This window comes from Taurulus bubalis (genome assembly GCF_910589615.1).
Source record: "Taurulus bubalis genome assembly, chromosome: 9".
Classification (NCBI taxonomy): Eukaryota; Metazoa; Chordata; class Actinopteri; order Perciformes; family Cottidae; genus Taurulus; species Taurulus bubalis.
In genome coordinates this window covers 25,286,477-25,303,976 of record NC_136597.1, presented here as the reverse complement: position 1 = coordinate 25,303,976, position 17,500 = coordinate 25,286,477, and the positions used below count along the sequence as shown (strand labels likewise).

At 41.8% G+C, this 17,500-nt stretch overlaps 2 protein-coding genes across 2 annotated transcripts in view; both read right to left on the bottom strand.

Annotated features, from left to right (window-relative positions):
* Window positions 1-10,389, bottom strand: part of wnt2 (wingless-type MMTV integration site family member 2) — a gene marked incomplete at both ends in the record, with an annotated part of 17,669 nt that extends 7,280 nt beyond the window's left edge. Inside the window, 3 exons of the mRNA XM_079223106.1 lie at window positions 95-372; window positions 9,353-9,573; window positions 10,307-10,389. Of these exons, the coding sequence (XP_079079232.1) occupies window positions 95-372; window positions 9,353-9,573; window positions 10,307-10,389 (582 nt within the window). The remainder of the gene's footprint in view (window positions 1-94; window positions 373-9,352; window positions 9,574-10,306) is intronic.
* Window positions 10,390-12,684: 2,295 nt separating this feature from the next.
* LOC306741155 (ankyrin repeat, SAM and basic leucine zipper domain-containing protein 1-like) overlaps window positions 12,685-17,500 on the bottom strand; it is a gene marked incomplete at both ends in the record, with an annotated part of 24,887 nt that continues 20,071 nt past the window's right edge. The window contains 3 exons of the mRNA XM_079223408.1: window positions 12,685-12,855; window positions 16,137-16,250; window positions 16,371-16,476. Of these exons, the coding sequence (XP_079079534.1) occupies window positions 12,685-12,855; window positions 16,137-16,250; window positions 16,371-16,476 (391 nt within the window). The remainder of the gene's footprint in view (window positions 12,856-16,136; window positions 16,251-16,370; window positions 16,477-17,500) is intronic.

Genomic DNA, 17,500 nt, shown 5'->3' with positions numbered 1-17,500 from the left:
TTAACTATTTCTGCCGTTTTTTTCAGAATAAAATCCCTTCTTCAAAAGCCCATTTGTGAAGTCCCTTCAGTAATTGCCGCAGGTGTTTCCTCACCTTCCTGCCGGCTCGGTTGTTGTGCAGGTTCATGAGCGCCCGGGCGTCCCTCTCCTTCCTCTCCTTGGCGTCCACGAAGCCCTGGCTGAAGCGCATGGCGTGCTCCACGTGGTCGCTGCAGCCGCCCCAGTCAAACGAGCCCTTGGCGTCCCGCGACGAGCCCGTCTTCTTGGGGTCGCAGGAGCAGGAGTCCAGCTCGCCCTGGCTGCAGGCGCGCGCCAACGTGTAAACCACGCCGGCCGAGGAGATGGCGTACATGAAGGCCACCTCGCGGCTGCCTGAGGGGAGACGACGAGACGTTTGCAGGGAAGAAAGCAAGAAAGGAAGCAAGAAAAGTCTGGATTTTCATGTCATGCACAGGAGAATGATATTTATCTGAAAGACATTTTGCATTAACGATTTAAGATTTTAAAAGTATCCTTCGTGTAGTTCGAAAGTCGAGTTTCCAGTCAGATCTCAAGAGTAAAAGCCACTCCAGAACGAACCCGGTCTATGATGTAAATAATATTTACTTTGATTTCACAAGATTCCCTTAAAATAGAAACATTTCTACAATTCCTAGGAATAAAAACAAACAAAAAAAACAGCCTTGTTTGAACTTTAAAAGACAATTTCTCTTTTATGTGAATGTTTATTTATTTACCAGGGACATTAATGTGTGTGGCAAAAAAAAAAGAACCTCACGGTGGTAAAATAGAGAGAAAAGTCGATGTGATTCATCCTCTGGGGAACATGAATTTATTGGCAATCCATGCAATAGTTGTTCGGCCAAAGCGTTGGAGCCCACAGACTGAACCCAGAGGCTGAAATAAGGACACGTCTCTACATATTTAAATTCCACCGAGGTTTTATCTCTCATTGATCTTGGATCGGACGTTCATCTTTAGGAAAGAGATCCTTCAGATGTTTGGCGTTACCTGTGGGACCCGAGGTGTTTTCCTGCTGGAGGCTTTTATTATTAATGTAAAAAAATGTAATCGACCTCCAAGATCCATAAACAGTGAACTCTTTCTGTACATGCAACCTATGAGAGACCTCAGAGAGGTTTATGATGTTTAGATCGATGAGATTATCTTTCCTGTGTTTATTCACACATTGTTTCATCTAGAAAATGTCAAATCTAAACATGAATCATGCATTGAATCTCTAAACTGACGTCATGATCCAGACAGAAGAGAGGAGTCGCTGATACACTTTCAGTTATTCACTGTAACGGACTATTCAGGGTTTTTTTTACCCAGGATTCCATCTGTCTACAGACAGGCGGCCCTCGACATCTAATTGGCTCTTTGAGGGAAAAGCACTGCGACGTGAGAGGAAGAGTTATAAACATATTTCAGGGCCAGAAGAACAACTGCAAGAACGTTTATCATAAGAAACGACAGTTAATCCATATTTATATTTAAAAACTACGTCTCAGTATTAACATTTCCCTCCTTTACAAACTGCAGTATTTACATATTATGGAAAGCACAATCATTTGTATAAAGTCTTTGATTTCTAGATAGATATCAAATTATACAAATGCAAGAAATAGCATTCACATAGTTTCAGTTTTTCAGTTTGTTTTTTATGTATCCGTGAAAAAACAATAAATAAAAAAATAAAATAAAACAAACAAAAGAAAGAAGCTTTAAATCCTTTCGCTTGAACCAAATTTTTTAAATATTTTTACTTTATAAATTACTTTAAAGTATTAATAGAGAATTTAAAAGGTGTTAAATTAGACTGCTAAGTTACACGGAAAATTGACAAGAAGAACGACGGTTCAGTTAATTACATTATGTTGCGTTCAGGCTCTGCTCAGTGAAAATGAGTACTGGCTGAAGGTAAATTATAACATTATGATGTAAAATGTCGTGTTGGTGAGAAACTAGAATAAATCCAGATGCTTTAAAGAAATGTTTTCACATTAATATAAAATAGATATTAGAGATGAATTATGAGCCGTTTACAAAATATATTCATATTCACTAAATAATATTCATATTTAGTGATGCATATTATAATACATCACTAAAACTATTAATGACAAGATTTGTTTTAATCAATAAAAATACAATATTTTATTTCCTTATCATTTGACTGGTGTGTTTTCATGAAGAAAAACAAATACAGGTGACGATGACAAAGTCAAACATTTAGAATATTTGATGGTTTACAGACTTCAGAGCGGTTGAAATTATCTTTGATCCGATCTTTGATCCATGTGTTTCAAGGTCCGTTTCCCCGCTAGCCGCCGCCGTGTTCAGGAGGCAATAGTATGCTCTGAATATCAAGTTTAGCACCTTTGGGTTACTTTTTTTTACCGATTGACTAATTATCTTAATTTGCTGCACATATTAATGCAAAAACTAGCGCCGACTATCGTACTTCAGTACTTTTCTGGTGCCGACTAAAGTGTGTCTAATGCACCTGAAATCAAAAGATCAAAGGATCAGGAAGAAGAGGCGACATTGAGTGTTACTTTAAGGAGCTCTGATCAGAACAATTAAAGACTTGAAGACCAATTAAAGATCAATTAAAGATTTATAGACCAATTAAAGTTCTCGTACAGCTGCTGTCGTCCAAACAAATGTACCATTTGAGAACTTTGTTATCAGTGTTGCACTAGTGTTAAATAACTACAACACACACACACACACACACACACACACACACACACACACACACACACACACACACACAGACCTCACTGTCTCCGTCCGGCAGCTTAGTTGAGCGCAGCTAACGAGGTTAACGAGGAGAACGCTGAGAGAACACGACACCAGAGAGAGGAGGAGGAGGAAAATAACCCCTCCTGTGTAATTGTTTGAAATTAGCCGCTGACATTGACAGCCAGGAGCCTCGCCGGCCGCGGTAATGCTGTGCGACGCGGCCGGGGCCCGGCTGGGAGGTCCGAATACCACACGGCCGATTAGAGGCCCCCCGACATGAAACGGACTAAGTCGAAGGATCCGCCTCGCGGGTTAAATCTCGGGGCATGGGAGAGGAACATCAGGGTCCTGGTGATCCTCCACCGGCAATAAAACATCTTTTTTTCTTCTTTTAAAGATTATGCTTGAATGCGTCCTCAAAGGAGATACGGTCTTCATGGAGCTTCTGTCCAGAGCTGATCACAGGCTCACAGCCCGTCACAGGCTGCTCGGTAATCATTTAAATCTTCTGCAGGAGATGAACAGCGCTGGTGACGCTATGCGGATATTTAAAGTGGAGGGATTCGTTTTATTTGGGGAGAAATAAAGTCTAAACGAGTGCTGTTTGTCATTTGAAACTAATGTGAGAACCGAGACAGCAGCTGAAGTGGACGGAACGGAAACGTCTGAAACCGAATCACACGGATTAAAATGTAATATTTCACTAGTGAAAAGGAAACAATACAATATAATTTAAAAAACTGCAGCTAATTATTGTCATTACTGAATAATCATTATTGTTTCAATTCTCATCAGAATCTTTGTTTTCAAAAACCTCAAAGACATGGAAAAAAAATAAAGAGCTAAAACTGGAAAGTACTTTTACTTCTTATATTATTCAGACAGTAGTTTTTCTGTAAATTACTTGCTTTGTCCCATAAATCAATAATCAAAATGGTTGCTATTTCTGGAAAAAACTTTAAAAAAAAAACTTTAAGTACAAACTTTAATACAAATCTTTTGTTTCAGATTGAACAATATTAAATATATAATATCAATAATCTGTAATATCTGAAGCAGATACAGATGAATTCAGCATCGCTACCATTACTGTAAGTACTGTGTTGTGAGGTACAAATACTTCCACGACTAAAAAGTGTTGCACTTCTGGGAGAAATTGTGGCGCAAAAATTTAAATAAAACTGTTGCAGATCAATTTTTCGACAAATCTTTTCAGCACTAATTCTGCACACCAGAAGTCATAATATTTCTCACAAAGTACTGAGTAGCATGTAGAAAAGACTGACGGAGAAACCAGTCGGCTGCACCGATGTGATAAATGTACAATTGTAAAGTGAGCCGAGGTGTGGAATGTGATCCAACCAACCTTCTGTGGAGAGGAGAAGGAAAAAAGAAGGACACATCTCGGAGGGAACTATCGGTTTCCCCGGAAAGCCGCGGTGTCGCAGTAAATCAAAACGTTTGAAAGAAAGACAACCGGTTGTTTAGATTTTGTCAGCGTTAAATTGAGACAACATGTTTGTTACCGCTAACAGATCGCTGAGCGCTGAAACAGTAGAGATCCCGCGGGGATTCAGTTGCAGACAATCCAACTTTCCATTCCTGGTGCCGTTTGAGGTCCTTGAAGTCATCGTATCTCGACTGCATCTTATTTCATTCACTGCTGAGGGCCGAGCAACACGGACAACCACCATATCGCTACAATGATACAGATAGATAGATATAGATCATAGCATTTTCCAACCAAAAGACCAAAGAGAGACGATAAAGGATAATTTAACGACCTTGTTTTAAGGTTTTAAAGGGATGTGTAGGATTTGGCGCCATCTAGCGGTAGCGTCGCAGATTACAACCAACTGAAACTTCTCCCGTGTGCCAAGTGTGAAGGAGACACATAGTGAAGGAAACCTACAGTGAAGGAAACCTACAGTGAAGGAGACATATAGTGAAGGAGACCTATAGTGAAGGAGACATATAGTGGAGGAGACCTATAGTGAAGGAGACCTATAGTGAAGGAGACATATAGTGGAGGAAACCTATAGTGAAGGAGACCTATAGTGAAGGAGACATATAGTGGAGGAGACATATAGTGGAGGAAACCTACAGTGAAGGAGACATATAGTGGAGGAGACCTACAGTGAAGGAGACCTATAGTGAAGGAGACCTATAGTGAAGGAGACCTTTAGTGAAGGAGACATATAGTGAAGGAGACATATAGTGAAGGAGACCTATAGTGAAGGAGACCTATAGTGAAGGAGACCTTTAGTGAAGGAAACCTTTAGTGAAGGAGACATATAGTGGAGGAAACCTACAGTGAAGGAGACATATAGTGGAGGAAACCTACAGTGAAGGAGACATATAGTGAAGGAGACCTATAGTGAAGGAGACCTTTAGTGAAGGAGACATATAGTGAAGGAGACATATAGTGAAGGAAACCTTTAGTGAAGGAGACATATAGTGAAGGAGACATATAGTGAAGGAAACCTTTAGTGAAGGAGACATATAGTGGAGGAAACCTACAGTGAAGGAGACATATAGTGGAGGAAACCTTTAGTGAAGAAGACATATAGTGGAGGAAACCTTTAGTGAAGGAGACCTACAGTGAAGGAGACATATAGTGAAGGAGACCTATAGTGAAGGAGACCTTTAGTGAAGGAGACATATAGTGAAGGAGACATATAGTGAAGGAAACCTTTAGTGAAGGAGACATATAGTGGAGGAAACCTACAGTGAAGGAGACATATAGTGGAGGAAACCTTTAGTGAAGAAGACATATAGTGGAGGAAACCTTTAGTGAAGGAGACCTACAGTGAAGGAGACATATAGTGAAGGAGACCTATAGTGAAGGAGACCTTTAGTGAAGGAGACATATAGTGAAGGAGACATATAGTGAAGGAAACCTTTAGTGAAGGAGACATATAGTGGAGGAAACCTACAGTGAAGGAGACATATAGTGGAGGAAACCTTTAGTGAAGAAGACATATAGTGGAGGAAACCTTTAGTGAAGGAGACCTACAGTGAAGGAGACATATAGTGAAGGAGACCTATAGTGAAGGAGACCTTTAGTGAAGGAGACATATAGTGAAGGAGACATATAGTGAAGGAAACCTTTAGTGAAGGAGACATATAGTGGAGGAAACCTACAGTGAAGGAGACATATAGTGGAGGAAACCTACAGTGAAGGAGACATATAGTGAAGGAGACCTATAGTGAAGGAGACCTTTAGTGAAGGAGACATATAGTGAAGGAGACATATAGTGAAGGAAACCTTTAGTGAAGGAGACATATAGTGGAGGAAACCTACAGTGAAGGAGACATATAGTGGAGGAAACCTACAGTGAAGGAGACATATAGTGAAGGAGACCTATAGTGAAGGAGACCTTTAGTGAAGGAGACATATAGTGAAGGAGACATATAGTGAAGGAAACCTTTAGTGAAGGAGACATATAGTGAAGGAGACCTTTAGTGAAGGAAACCTTTAGTGAAGGAGACATATAGTGGAGGAAACCTACAGTGAAGGAGACATATAGTGGAGGAAACCTACAGTGAAGGAGACATATAGTGGAGGAAACCTACAGTGAAGGAGACATATAGTGAAGGAGACCTATAGTGAAGGAGACCTTTAGTGAAGGAGACATATAGTGAAGGAGACATATAGTGAAGGAAACCTTTAGTGAAGGAGACATATAGTGGAGGAAACCTACAGTGAAGGAGACATATAGTGGAGGAAACCTACAGTGAAGGAGACATATAGTGAAGGAGACCTATAGTGAAGGAGACCTTTAGTGAAGGAGACATATAGTGAAGGAGACATATAGTGAAGGAAACCTTTAGTGAAGGAGACATATAGTGAAGGAGACATATAGTGAAGGAAACCTTTAGTGAAGGAGACATATAGTGGAGGAAACCTACAGTGAAGGAGACATATAGTGGAGGAAACCTTTAGTGAAGAAGACATATAGTGGAGGAAACCTTTAGTGAAGGAGACCTACAGTGAAGGAGACATATAGTGAAGGAGACCTATAGTGAAGGAGACCTTTAGTGAAGGAGACATATAGTGAAGGAGACATATAGTGAAGGAGACATATAGTGAAGGAGACATATAGTGAAGGAAACCTTTAGTGAAGGAGACATATAGTGGAGGAAACCTACAGTGAAGGAGACATATAGTGGAGGAAACCTTTAGTGAAGAAGACATATAGTGGAGGAAACCTTTAGTGAAGGAGACCTACAGTGAAGGAGACATATAGTGAAGGAGACCTATAGTGAAGGAGACCTATAGTGAAGGAGACCTTTAGTGAAGGAGACCTTTAGTGAAGGAGACATATAGTGGAGGAAACCTACAGTGAAGGAGACATATAGTGGAGGAAACCTTTAGTGAAGGAGACATATAGTGAAGGAGACCTATAGTGAAGGAGACATATAGTGGAGGAAACCTATAGTGAAGGAGACCTATAGTGAAGGAGACCTTTAGTGAAGGAAACCTTTAGTGAAGGAGACATATAGTGGAGGAAACCTACAGTGAAGGAGACATATAGTGGAGGAAACCTACAGTGAAGGAGACATATAGTGAAGGAGACCTATAGTGAAGGAGACCTATAGTGAAGGAGACATATAGTGAAGGAAACCTTTAGTGAAGGAGACATATAGTGGAGGAAACCTACAGTGAAGGAGACATATAGTGAAGGAAACCTATAGTGAAGGAAACCTTTAGTGAAGGAGACCTTTAGTGAAGGAGACCTTTAGTGAAGGAGACATATAGTGAAGGAGACATATAGTGAAGGAAACCTTTAGTGAAGGAGACATATAGTGGAGGAAACCTACAGTGAAGGAGACATATAGTGGAGGAAACCTACAGTGAAGGAGACATATAGTGAAGGAGACCTATAGTGAAGGAGACCTTTAGTGAAGGAGACATATAGTGAAGGAGACATATAGTGAAGGAAACCTTTAGTGAAGGAGACATATAGTGGAGGAAACCTACAGTGAAGGAGACATATAGTGGAGGAAACCTTTAGTGAAGAAGACATATAGTGGAGGAAACCTTTAGTGAAGGAGACCTACAGTGAAGGAGACATATAGTGAAGGAGACCTTTAGTGAAGGAAACCTTTAGTGAAGGAGACATATAGTGAAGGAGACCTATAGTGAAGGAGACATATAGTGGAGGAAACCTATAGTGAAGGAGACCTATAGTGAAGGAGACCTTTAGTGAAGGAAACCTTTAGTGAAGGAGACATATAGTGGAGGAAACCTACAGTGAAGGAGACATATAGTGGAGGAAACCTACAGTGAAGGAGACATATAGTGAAGGAGACCTATAGTGAAGGAGACCTATAGTGAAGGAGACATATAGTGAAGGAGACATATAGTGAAGGAAACCTTTAGTGAAGGAGACCTATAGTGGAGGAAACGTACAGTGAAGGAGACATATAGTGAAGGAAACCTTTAGTGAAGGAGACCTATAGTGGAGGAAACCTTTAGTGAAGGAGACATATAGTGAAGGAAACCTTTAGTGAAGGAGACATATAGTGGAGGAAACCTACAGTGAAGGAGACATATAGTGGAGGAAACCTACAGTGAAGGAGACATATAGTGAAGGAAACCTATAGTGAAGGAAACCTTTAGTGAAGGAGACCTTTAGTGAAGGAGACCTTTAGTGAAGGAGACATATAGTGAAGGAGACATATAGTGAAGGAAACCTTTAGTGAAGGAGACATATAGTGGAGGAAACCTACAGTGAAGGAGACATATAGTGGAGGAAACCTACAGTGAAGGAGACATATAGTGGAGGAAACCTTTAGTGAAGGAGACATATAGTGGAGGAAACCTTTAGTGAAGGAGACATATAGTGGAGGAAACCTACAGTGAAGGAGACCTACAGTGAAGGAGACCTACAGTGAAGGAGACATATAGTGAAGGAGACCTTTAGTGAAGGAAACCTTTAGTGAAGGAGACATATAGTGGAGGAAACCTACAGTGAAGGAGACATATAGTGAAGGAGACCTATAGTGAAGGAAACCTTTAGTGAAGGAGACATATAGTGGAGGAAACCTACAGTGAAGGAGACCTACAGTGAAGGAGACCTACAGTGAAGGAGACATATAGTGAAGGAGACCTTTAGTGAAGGAAACCTTTAGTGAAGGAGACATATAGTGGAGGAAACCTACAGTGAAGGAGACATATAGTGAAGGAGACATGTAGTGGAGGTAACCTACAGTGAAGGAGACATATAGTGAAGGAGACATATAGTGAAGGAGACATATAGTGAAGGAGACATATAGTGAACACCGAAGCGTGAACGGCCCGATCTAGAACTAGTGTTTGGTTGGTCCGCTCTGGGCTAGTGTCGGAAAAAAATGGCGGCCAACACTGGACCTTTAAGACAAGGTAACTTCCCTTTGATGATAACTCATGCAGACAAAGTGAGGCGGGTATTAAAGACAGACGTGAAGAACCTGAACTTTAACAGCTTACAGGAAACAATCAGCTCTGATTGATCCGGTTTAAACTTCCCTCTGAGGCTCAGTGACCGGCTCAATCTCCCCCATAATGATTTGTACTTTTAAGGCAACAGTAAAGTCCGGTTCCTCCTCCACTCACTGCGCAGCAGCAGGCGTCCGAACAGGTTGTGGTCTCTGGCCGTGGTGTTGCAGTTCCAGCGGTGGTTGCGGAACTGGTGCTGGCACTCGGAGATCCAGTCCTTCATGCCGGCCCCGATGGCCTGCATCACCTTGGGGTGCTGGCGGCACAGCTGGCGCTGCTTGTTGACCAGACCGGGGATGTTGTCGCACATCACCTGGGAGCCCAGCGTGCCCATGTACCTGCGGACGGAGGGAGGGTCGAACAGGTGAACATCTGGGGGGAAGAGAGCTTTTTTATTTTATAGCATTCATCAAAAGGAAAAGGGAAATGTGTGAGATAGGAGGGGAAACATGTGAGACAGAACTTAAAGAAAATGTTGGAGGAAAAAGAAAACCTGCAGGAGGCAATGACAAAACAAAAAAGGTGTCTTCTTGAGCAACTTTGAGTTGAAATCACGTGCGTCTGCAGAACCAGGTGATGAAAGACCTGCAGGGAATTTGAACACTTGACGGCTGCAGGGATCTCCCCTCGCCGATTAGAGAGAAAGACCAGCGCGGCCAGAGGAGGGGAAAGAAAAAGAGAAGAAATTAAGGAAAAGGATCTGTGCCAACAGCCTCTCCATATCAGGAGGTGGTGTGAAGTTTGGGAAAAATGGAAACGGAACCTTTGCGAGAAAAGACAGCAAATAAAGAGAAATTAAATGATATCAAGTGACTTGACTCCTGGAAATGCATCTGTCAAAATAGTCTCTCACTCAATTAAGACTTCATGGGCTACATATTAAAAAAACATGATAAGAATCAAAAAGAGGAGGGAAAACTTCATGCACAGATCCCATTTTATTTATTCAAACAACCGCATTTGACGCATTTTGCGCTAAAACGTGTAAAAGACAGACATGTTTCACGCTTCTGCAGGTTGCGTTCAAGATGTAAAAATAAAAAAAATAAAAAATAAACTCACGGTACTCACCACCAGGACGCATCGACCTCGGCCGTCAGCCAGCAGATTGCTACAGATAAATAAAAACATATTCCACTCGGCAATAAGTTCATATTAACCAAACGTCGGTCCTGTTATGGATCTGGACGGAGCATTCCCACCAATGAAACACACGAATATAAAACATTTAGGAGAAGTCACAACGTGTTGAATCTCCCGAGAAAAAAGAAATCACGCTTGGATCAAAACATGTGTCATCACACAGGCGGAGGACGGAGGTCTGCGCGTAAAAGCCATGGCTCGGTTTTGTGCCGGAGAGAGAGAAAAAAAGAAAAAAGTGAAGCTCTTAATAGTCTGGCAAATATTTTCAGTGGAGATGATGTGCTATCGGGTTTAAATTGCTTTACACGAGGGGTGGGCAGAGTGCCGTCTCAGGAATGAGGTGAAGAAATGAGATGTCTGAGAGTATCTGTTCGGGCTGGTTTGACACCAGACAGCTCTGGCGCGCGTCCAGACCGGAGCTCCGCTGCGCCAAGGAGAGCTGGTCCACGCGGGATGGGGGGGGGGCGCACACACACATACACACACATCGGCGTAGATGGTGACAGAATGGAGCAGATAATATAGATGGAGCACTCTTTACGCACGATTTATCTCGAGGGATCCGCATCTTTTTACGCGCAAGACGTTTTTAAATGCACTTTTCAGGACTGGAATTATGCATAATTTGTCATCAAACTATACAGCTACACCTCGTAATCACATGTCTGCTATAAACACTGTTTGTGGGAACTCAAAGTATCTCGTTTCTTATTATATTCGGTCACTTTTTTTTTGCGCAGAGGCCTAAAAAGAAAGTGCAGACTTACTTTAGAGCCCGTTGCCAAACCCAAGTGACGCACAAGTGCCAAATATTTCTGATTTCCAAAGCATGACGCATTGTTTTTTTTACCGCCTTATAGAAACCATCACTAATAACTCAGGAATGATGGTTTAAAAAAAAGAAAGAAAGAGGAAGAGGGGAATTACACACCGGTTCTCCCAAAGCAGCACCTAAAGGTGATGTGTCCATTTCGATTGGATTATCTATCACAGTCTTTTTGAAGTCTCTTGAAATCTGCACCACTGTCACACAGCATTTCCTCCATCTTTGATCTGGCCCTGGTGGATCTGGAGGTCCAGGAGACCCTGACCAGATGAGATTAATGGGCAAATTGCATCCCCCCCCCCCTCTCTGATCCCCGTGGAAGAAAACCATAAAACAACAAGGAGATTTAGGAGTTCTCTCTCTTTGCTCTCATCAGTCCATTGAACACGACTTTGTTGTTGCAGCAGCAGCAGTTGTAATACGTCTGTAATAGAATCAAATTTAATTGGAGTAATTTGTGCCAAATCGCATTACAGCCGGTCAACTGTACTCCAGTCCACGCTCCATGAAGAGGGAGAGCATGCAACTCCACCAGTGTAGAGGCTCATGAAGACTCATTTAAACTGAATGTTTGTTCATAAGTATGAAGCGCAGTCTGAGCTACATTCACTTTGAGGATCAAGCTGAAAATGCACTAACAATGAAGACTCTGGGCTTCTTTCTATGGGTTTTAAGAACGTTTCCTTAACTGAAATTCAACATATTGGGTGTTGACCAAAATGATTAGTGTAATACGGTCTTTTAACGGCATCACAGCACTCATTTAAAAACTTGGGATTCAAATTGCGGTTTTGGAAAAACTCTTAAGAGTTAGATGAGAAGATTAAAATCACTTATGTTTGTTTGTTTGTTTGTTTACAGGTGCAACAAAGAAACATTTCACCTCTAATACTGGAACCATGGATCTAAAGTCCGTCATCAGCTTTATACAAAAACATACAACTACTATAACTATATAACTACTAACTAAAAGCAGGGCAAGTATACACAACTGTTTAAGGTCTGAGAAGATCAAAATGAGTAAATATATATCTTATATATATTTATGTATATATATATATTATATGAATATATTTATGATTTTTATAAATATATACATAGATGAATGCATATCAATATACAGTATATTCATTACATTTGCATCAAAATAAATATGACAATTTTTTGATACATACATATATGTCGATATGTATATGTTTGTATATAAATAAAGTTCTTTTTGATTTTGCACTGAAAACATCTTCAATTGACAATGCAAGAAATTGCTCTTTCCAAAGAAACTTTAATTTTTCATTTTAAACCCTTAACACATAAAATAACAACTGAACTCAAAGACAAGACGGAGCAAAGTGAGAAAGAAAAGAGTTCCAGCAGCAGAAAATGTAAAAAATAAAATGCCCTCTTGTCAAACTTCGTCCTAAAACATATCACCTATACGGTCATAAAAAAAACAGAATATTGTGACTTATTAACTAATTGTTTAACACAAGTTGCGGCACAGCTCCAGGTCAACCTTCTCGCCGGCGGCCTTGTAGAGGAGCAGGAGGACGGCGGCGCCGAGCGCGCTCAGTGCGACTCCGGTCAGCCACGTCCTGCGGTGGCAGCCGGGACCGGGCTGAGGGAGCGGGCAGCAGTCTTCAGCCCCGTTCATCTGAGGGAGGAAGAGGAGGAGGAGGAGGAGGAGGAGGAGAGGTTCACATGAGAAACGCACACACAGAGCCCTGCGGTGAGAGCTAGTGACCTCATGCAGGAAGTAGCGGGGTCATCGGCCTGATACTTCCCACCCAGTCTGACCAGTTAGCTGACATAATCCAGTTAGTGTTGACGCGTCTGGTGCCGTCGCACCACCACAGCGTGACTCGCAAAAAAAAGTCACCTAAACTTCCTGTGCCAGATCCTCGAGGACTCCTGGAGGCCGGCGGAGAGAGTCGGGTTCATAAACTCCGGAGTCAGGCGGCGACGCCGAATCCCTCTCATGTGAGGAAGTTCAGCTTTGATCGATGAAACTCACGGTTAGGCAATGAACCCGGATTTCTTCCAACGTCCCGAATTCACCGGCAAGGATGTTCTTGTAGTAAATGCTGGGAAGGCGTTATTCCCACGGGACTTGAACGCAGCACGGATACCAAATAAAAAAACAACGATATTCTCTTAATCTTCAATCTGCTGTTTCATGCTTCAAACTAGAGAAACTACTTCCATGTCTCGCCATCGCTGAAGCTGCACTGGAAGTAGTCGCATTTATTTAGCATGATGGTTATTGTTGGTATTGTAATATATAATATATTGTTGGAGCACACGTAACATTTGGGTTTTTATGTCGACTCACGTGCCCTCATACAGTTTGATATCTTATGGTAAATGCAACTCCTCATTATTCGTGTGTTTTCCTACGAAAGCCAGAAACATGTAGCGATTTCTGCTCGTTACATTCATACGGTCTTTTCAAAATAAACTTCTGTCTCCACAGGAAACTACTTAGTTGGGTTATTAAGTTTCAACAACAAAAATACTAAGTTAGGTTTAAGCAACATAAATAGTGAGGTTTAAGCAACATAAATAGTGAGGTTTCAGCAACAAAAATACTAAAAGATAGTGATTTGGGATAAAATAACTACAGAGGTCGCAATAGGCACGTCAGTAGTTGCATGAAAAAAAAAAAAAATCATTGGCTTCTCTTTTCACCAACAACGAAACCAGCGTTCCTTGGACCCTCCAGGGAAACCGGCCTTCTTTATACTTCCTCCTTCACGATTACGTCGGTACCGTAAGAAATGGAGAACGGCGTTCATGAGAATGGGACAACTCGGTCATCAGGAGCAGTGTTTCCACATCACTATATTTCAGAGAAAGATTTGAGTGCCTGAATAACAGGAGCATCTCCACAGCTGGTTGACACGGTCGTTGATCTCACCGAGTGACGACATTTCTGGAATTAAAAACTGTTCTAGATGAAAAACAGCCCGGCCACAGGAATGTAGAAGTCATAATTTCAACAGCTCGTGAGCTGTGTGGGTCATTCGTTTGTGATCGGGGCTTTTTTTTGTGTGGGTAATTACAGTTTGCACTGTTGCGTTGACTGACGTCGGGCCTCCATGACGGTAGCCAGCGTGTTCACACCTGGCAGGTCGGTCAGAGTCAGACCACCGGCTCTGAACACTCACATCCAACGAAGTAGATCTGGGTTTTTATTAAACTACATCAGTAAAGTCATCACTTAAAACGTTCATTTAGCTCTATGGCTCTGACCTCTTTATTACTACAGCACTTTTAATTTAATCACACATTTATCAAAGCCAACACTAGGTGGCAGTAATGAGCGCCGCCCTTATTTCACATCGCTGGTTGTAGTCGGTATGTTAATCTTTAACTTGTTTTCTGTAGTTTCTTTTAAAAGCGTCACCAAAGTCAACCACAGTGTGCGTCCCAGCTTGTGTGGAGAGACGCCGATGTGTGTGTGTGTGTGTGTGTTCCAAAGATGAGGTTATATTTAGTGTGTTTATGGTCCTCGGGCCGAGAGCCAGTGGATGTGCGCCGTTGGCTGTCAGATTCTTGTCCGACACAACTGAGGGAACCCCCCCAACGAACGCTATCTCACACACACACACACACACCTACCTACACGATCAACACACTCACACACCTCCATCTGCTGCTACCCCGTACGTGCCCCCGCCGCTCCCCTCTTAAACTCCCTCACCCCGCCTTCCCATCAGCCCCCTCATCCCTCCGCCTCATCGTCTGTGTGCTGACAGGTCGATGTCACAGCGGTGCTGACTTATGGGCTGTGAGGATTCTGCCCTGTCAGGAACGACTCTCTCCTCTTGGAATACACACACACACTCACACACACACACACACACACACACACACACGGAGTCAGGTGCACACATGCAAGCCCTCCCACACATACCTGTTGGAGCTCGCCAGGATTCATATGCCCCAACATCTGACACGCACACACACACGCACACACACACGAAGGAATTCAGATGGACGCCATTGATCGGCTTCTATCAGCTGATCACAGATATAGATCAGCATCAATGTTGATGGTTGCAGAAATAAATTATAGTCTCAATCTCTAGTTTCAAGTCTTCTTCAATACAGCATGATGTTCATTTAGTAAATTATGGTCATTTAGAGTCAAACAGACCATAAAGCAGGGGATGCTTCAGGGGCGGGGCTACAAGGTGATTGACAGGTCTCTACTAGAGACGTATACGGCGTCTCTACTTCACTCCATCGCATTCCAAATATGGTAACTTTCATTCATCGGTTGCAAAAAAAAAGAAGCAAAGATTGCGTCCCCCAGCAATGCTGGAGTGAACATGTTGGCTGGATATTTGGGACCAGACTATTTCTGGAAACAAAAGCGTTAATTCTGACAGTTATACGGCTGATGTGTGAAATGGCTGGCGAACTTTACCCAGCATGCCGTCTGGCGGGGTAAAAGGTTTTCCCCTCTCAATGCTACGCTTTTAATCCAAAGAATCTTTTGTGAATCAAAGAATATATCTATCCTTATTTGAATTGTGTGCTTTTTATGCAAATCAATTCTCACTACAGATCACAATCAGAAGGTAAAAGGTAGAATAATGTTTGAACTTATTTTTTAGGGATGATGGTGAAAAAAGTTAGTCTGAAGCTTTGAAATCCCAAATTAAATATGGCACATGAAAGGGTTTAGTTTTGAGAGATAATATTATTGTACGCAGTTCAAGAAAAATGAAAACCAATCAGTTGTTCAGTCTTATTTTCTCTTTTGTATATTTTTGCTCCTTAAAGCAAAAGTATTTATTTTCCAGATTAATCGATGGAACAATAATAAATATTTTAAATGAGCTCAGCAGTGTGTGTGTGTGTGTGTGTGTGTGTGTGTGTGTGTGTGTGTGTGTGTGTGTGTGTGTGTGTGTGTGTGTGTGTGTTGACCTGGCATAGCAGATTTCGGATGCAGGCGATCTCCCTCTGCAGGTCTCTGGTCTGGACCACCAGCTGGTTGCTGACGGCCTGGGCCTCCTTTTTCGGGTCCAGTGAGAAGACCAGCTACACGCAGCACCAGAGACACAAAAGACAAAGGAGGTCCAGTCTGTAAACATACAGCTGGTAGCAAAGCAACCAAGACACGAGATCATGCATTCATGAACTTCTTTTTACACCACGGACCTGAGAGGCGTGGCGAGGAAAGCGGCCGATGACGTCCTGGATCGTCTCCGTCAGGTAGCAGCACTGATGCCTCACGCTGATCAGGAAGTTCTGCAGATCCTCAGTCCTGCAAAACATGAGCAACGGACCTCTGGTTTAACAAACAACAAATAATAATGAATTAAGGAAAATATTTGCTGCTCAACAGAACATTCATTTTTGATAACTGAAAACTAGAAGCATTTATCAAGAGAGAAATATCACAAAGCTTTTCTGGTTTTAGCTTCTCAAACGTAACGATGTGCAGCTTTTTGTGTTTCACATCATCGTCTCTTGGTTTTCAGATTTTTTTTAGTCACCTTCCTGGCATCTTACACTGAACCCGAGATTCCTATTCGACACCGTGTTATTATTATAAAAATCTCATCTCTAATTCTATTCGCAGCTTTTTTTCTGTCTACATTTAAGATTTACATTTAAAATATATATAAATCATTAGCAGCACTACACAGGGTTCAAACACATTTTGACCAGTGGATTTCCATGACTTTAAACCAAATTTCAATGACTAAACATTTAGTGAAATCTGGGTGTAAACAGTAAAAAGTGAGTAAATGTAGTATTTAAACTAACAATGAGAACACAAAGCATACAGTAAACCTTAAATGACACAAATGAATGAGACAATAGTTTGATTAAAAGAATAAACATTTATATAGATGCCTGTATGTATGCCTGCTTATATTTTGAGCGTCTTTCTTTTAAAAGCATATTCATTATTTCAAACTCAGCGTAAATTAATTTTTTTCAAGGACTTTTCCAGACCTGGAAATAACCATTTTTAAATACCATAACTAAGTCGCACTTGGTGCAGAAAGTGCTGTTGGCGCTTTTAAAAAGGCCGGTGAAGACGTCCGCGTCAAAGAAAACAAGGCGAAGCCTGCTGAAGATGCCCGGCGATGACGGGGCAGACAGATTGATCGCTCGGACCGAACTCGGTGTTAACATTCTCCACAGAGACCAAACTACAGAAAACGGAGCAGGTGGCCGATCCCTCCCAGTTATTCATATTCATCAACCTCTCTTCCCATCCCCTGGTCCGCTGGGATATTGATAGCTCTTATCTTAATGGTACATTTCCCCCCGTGAGC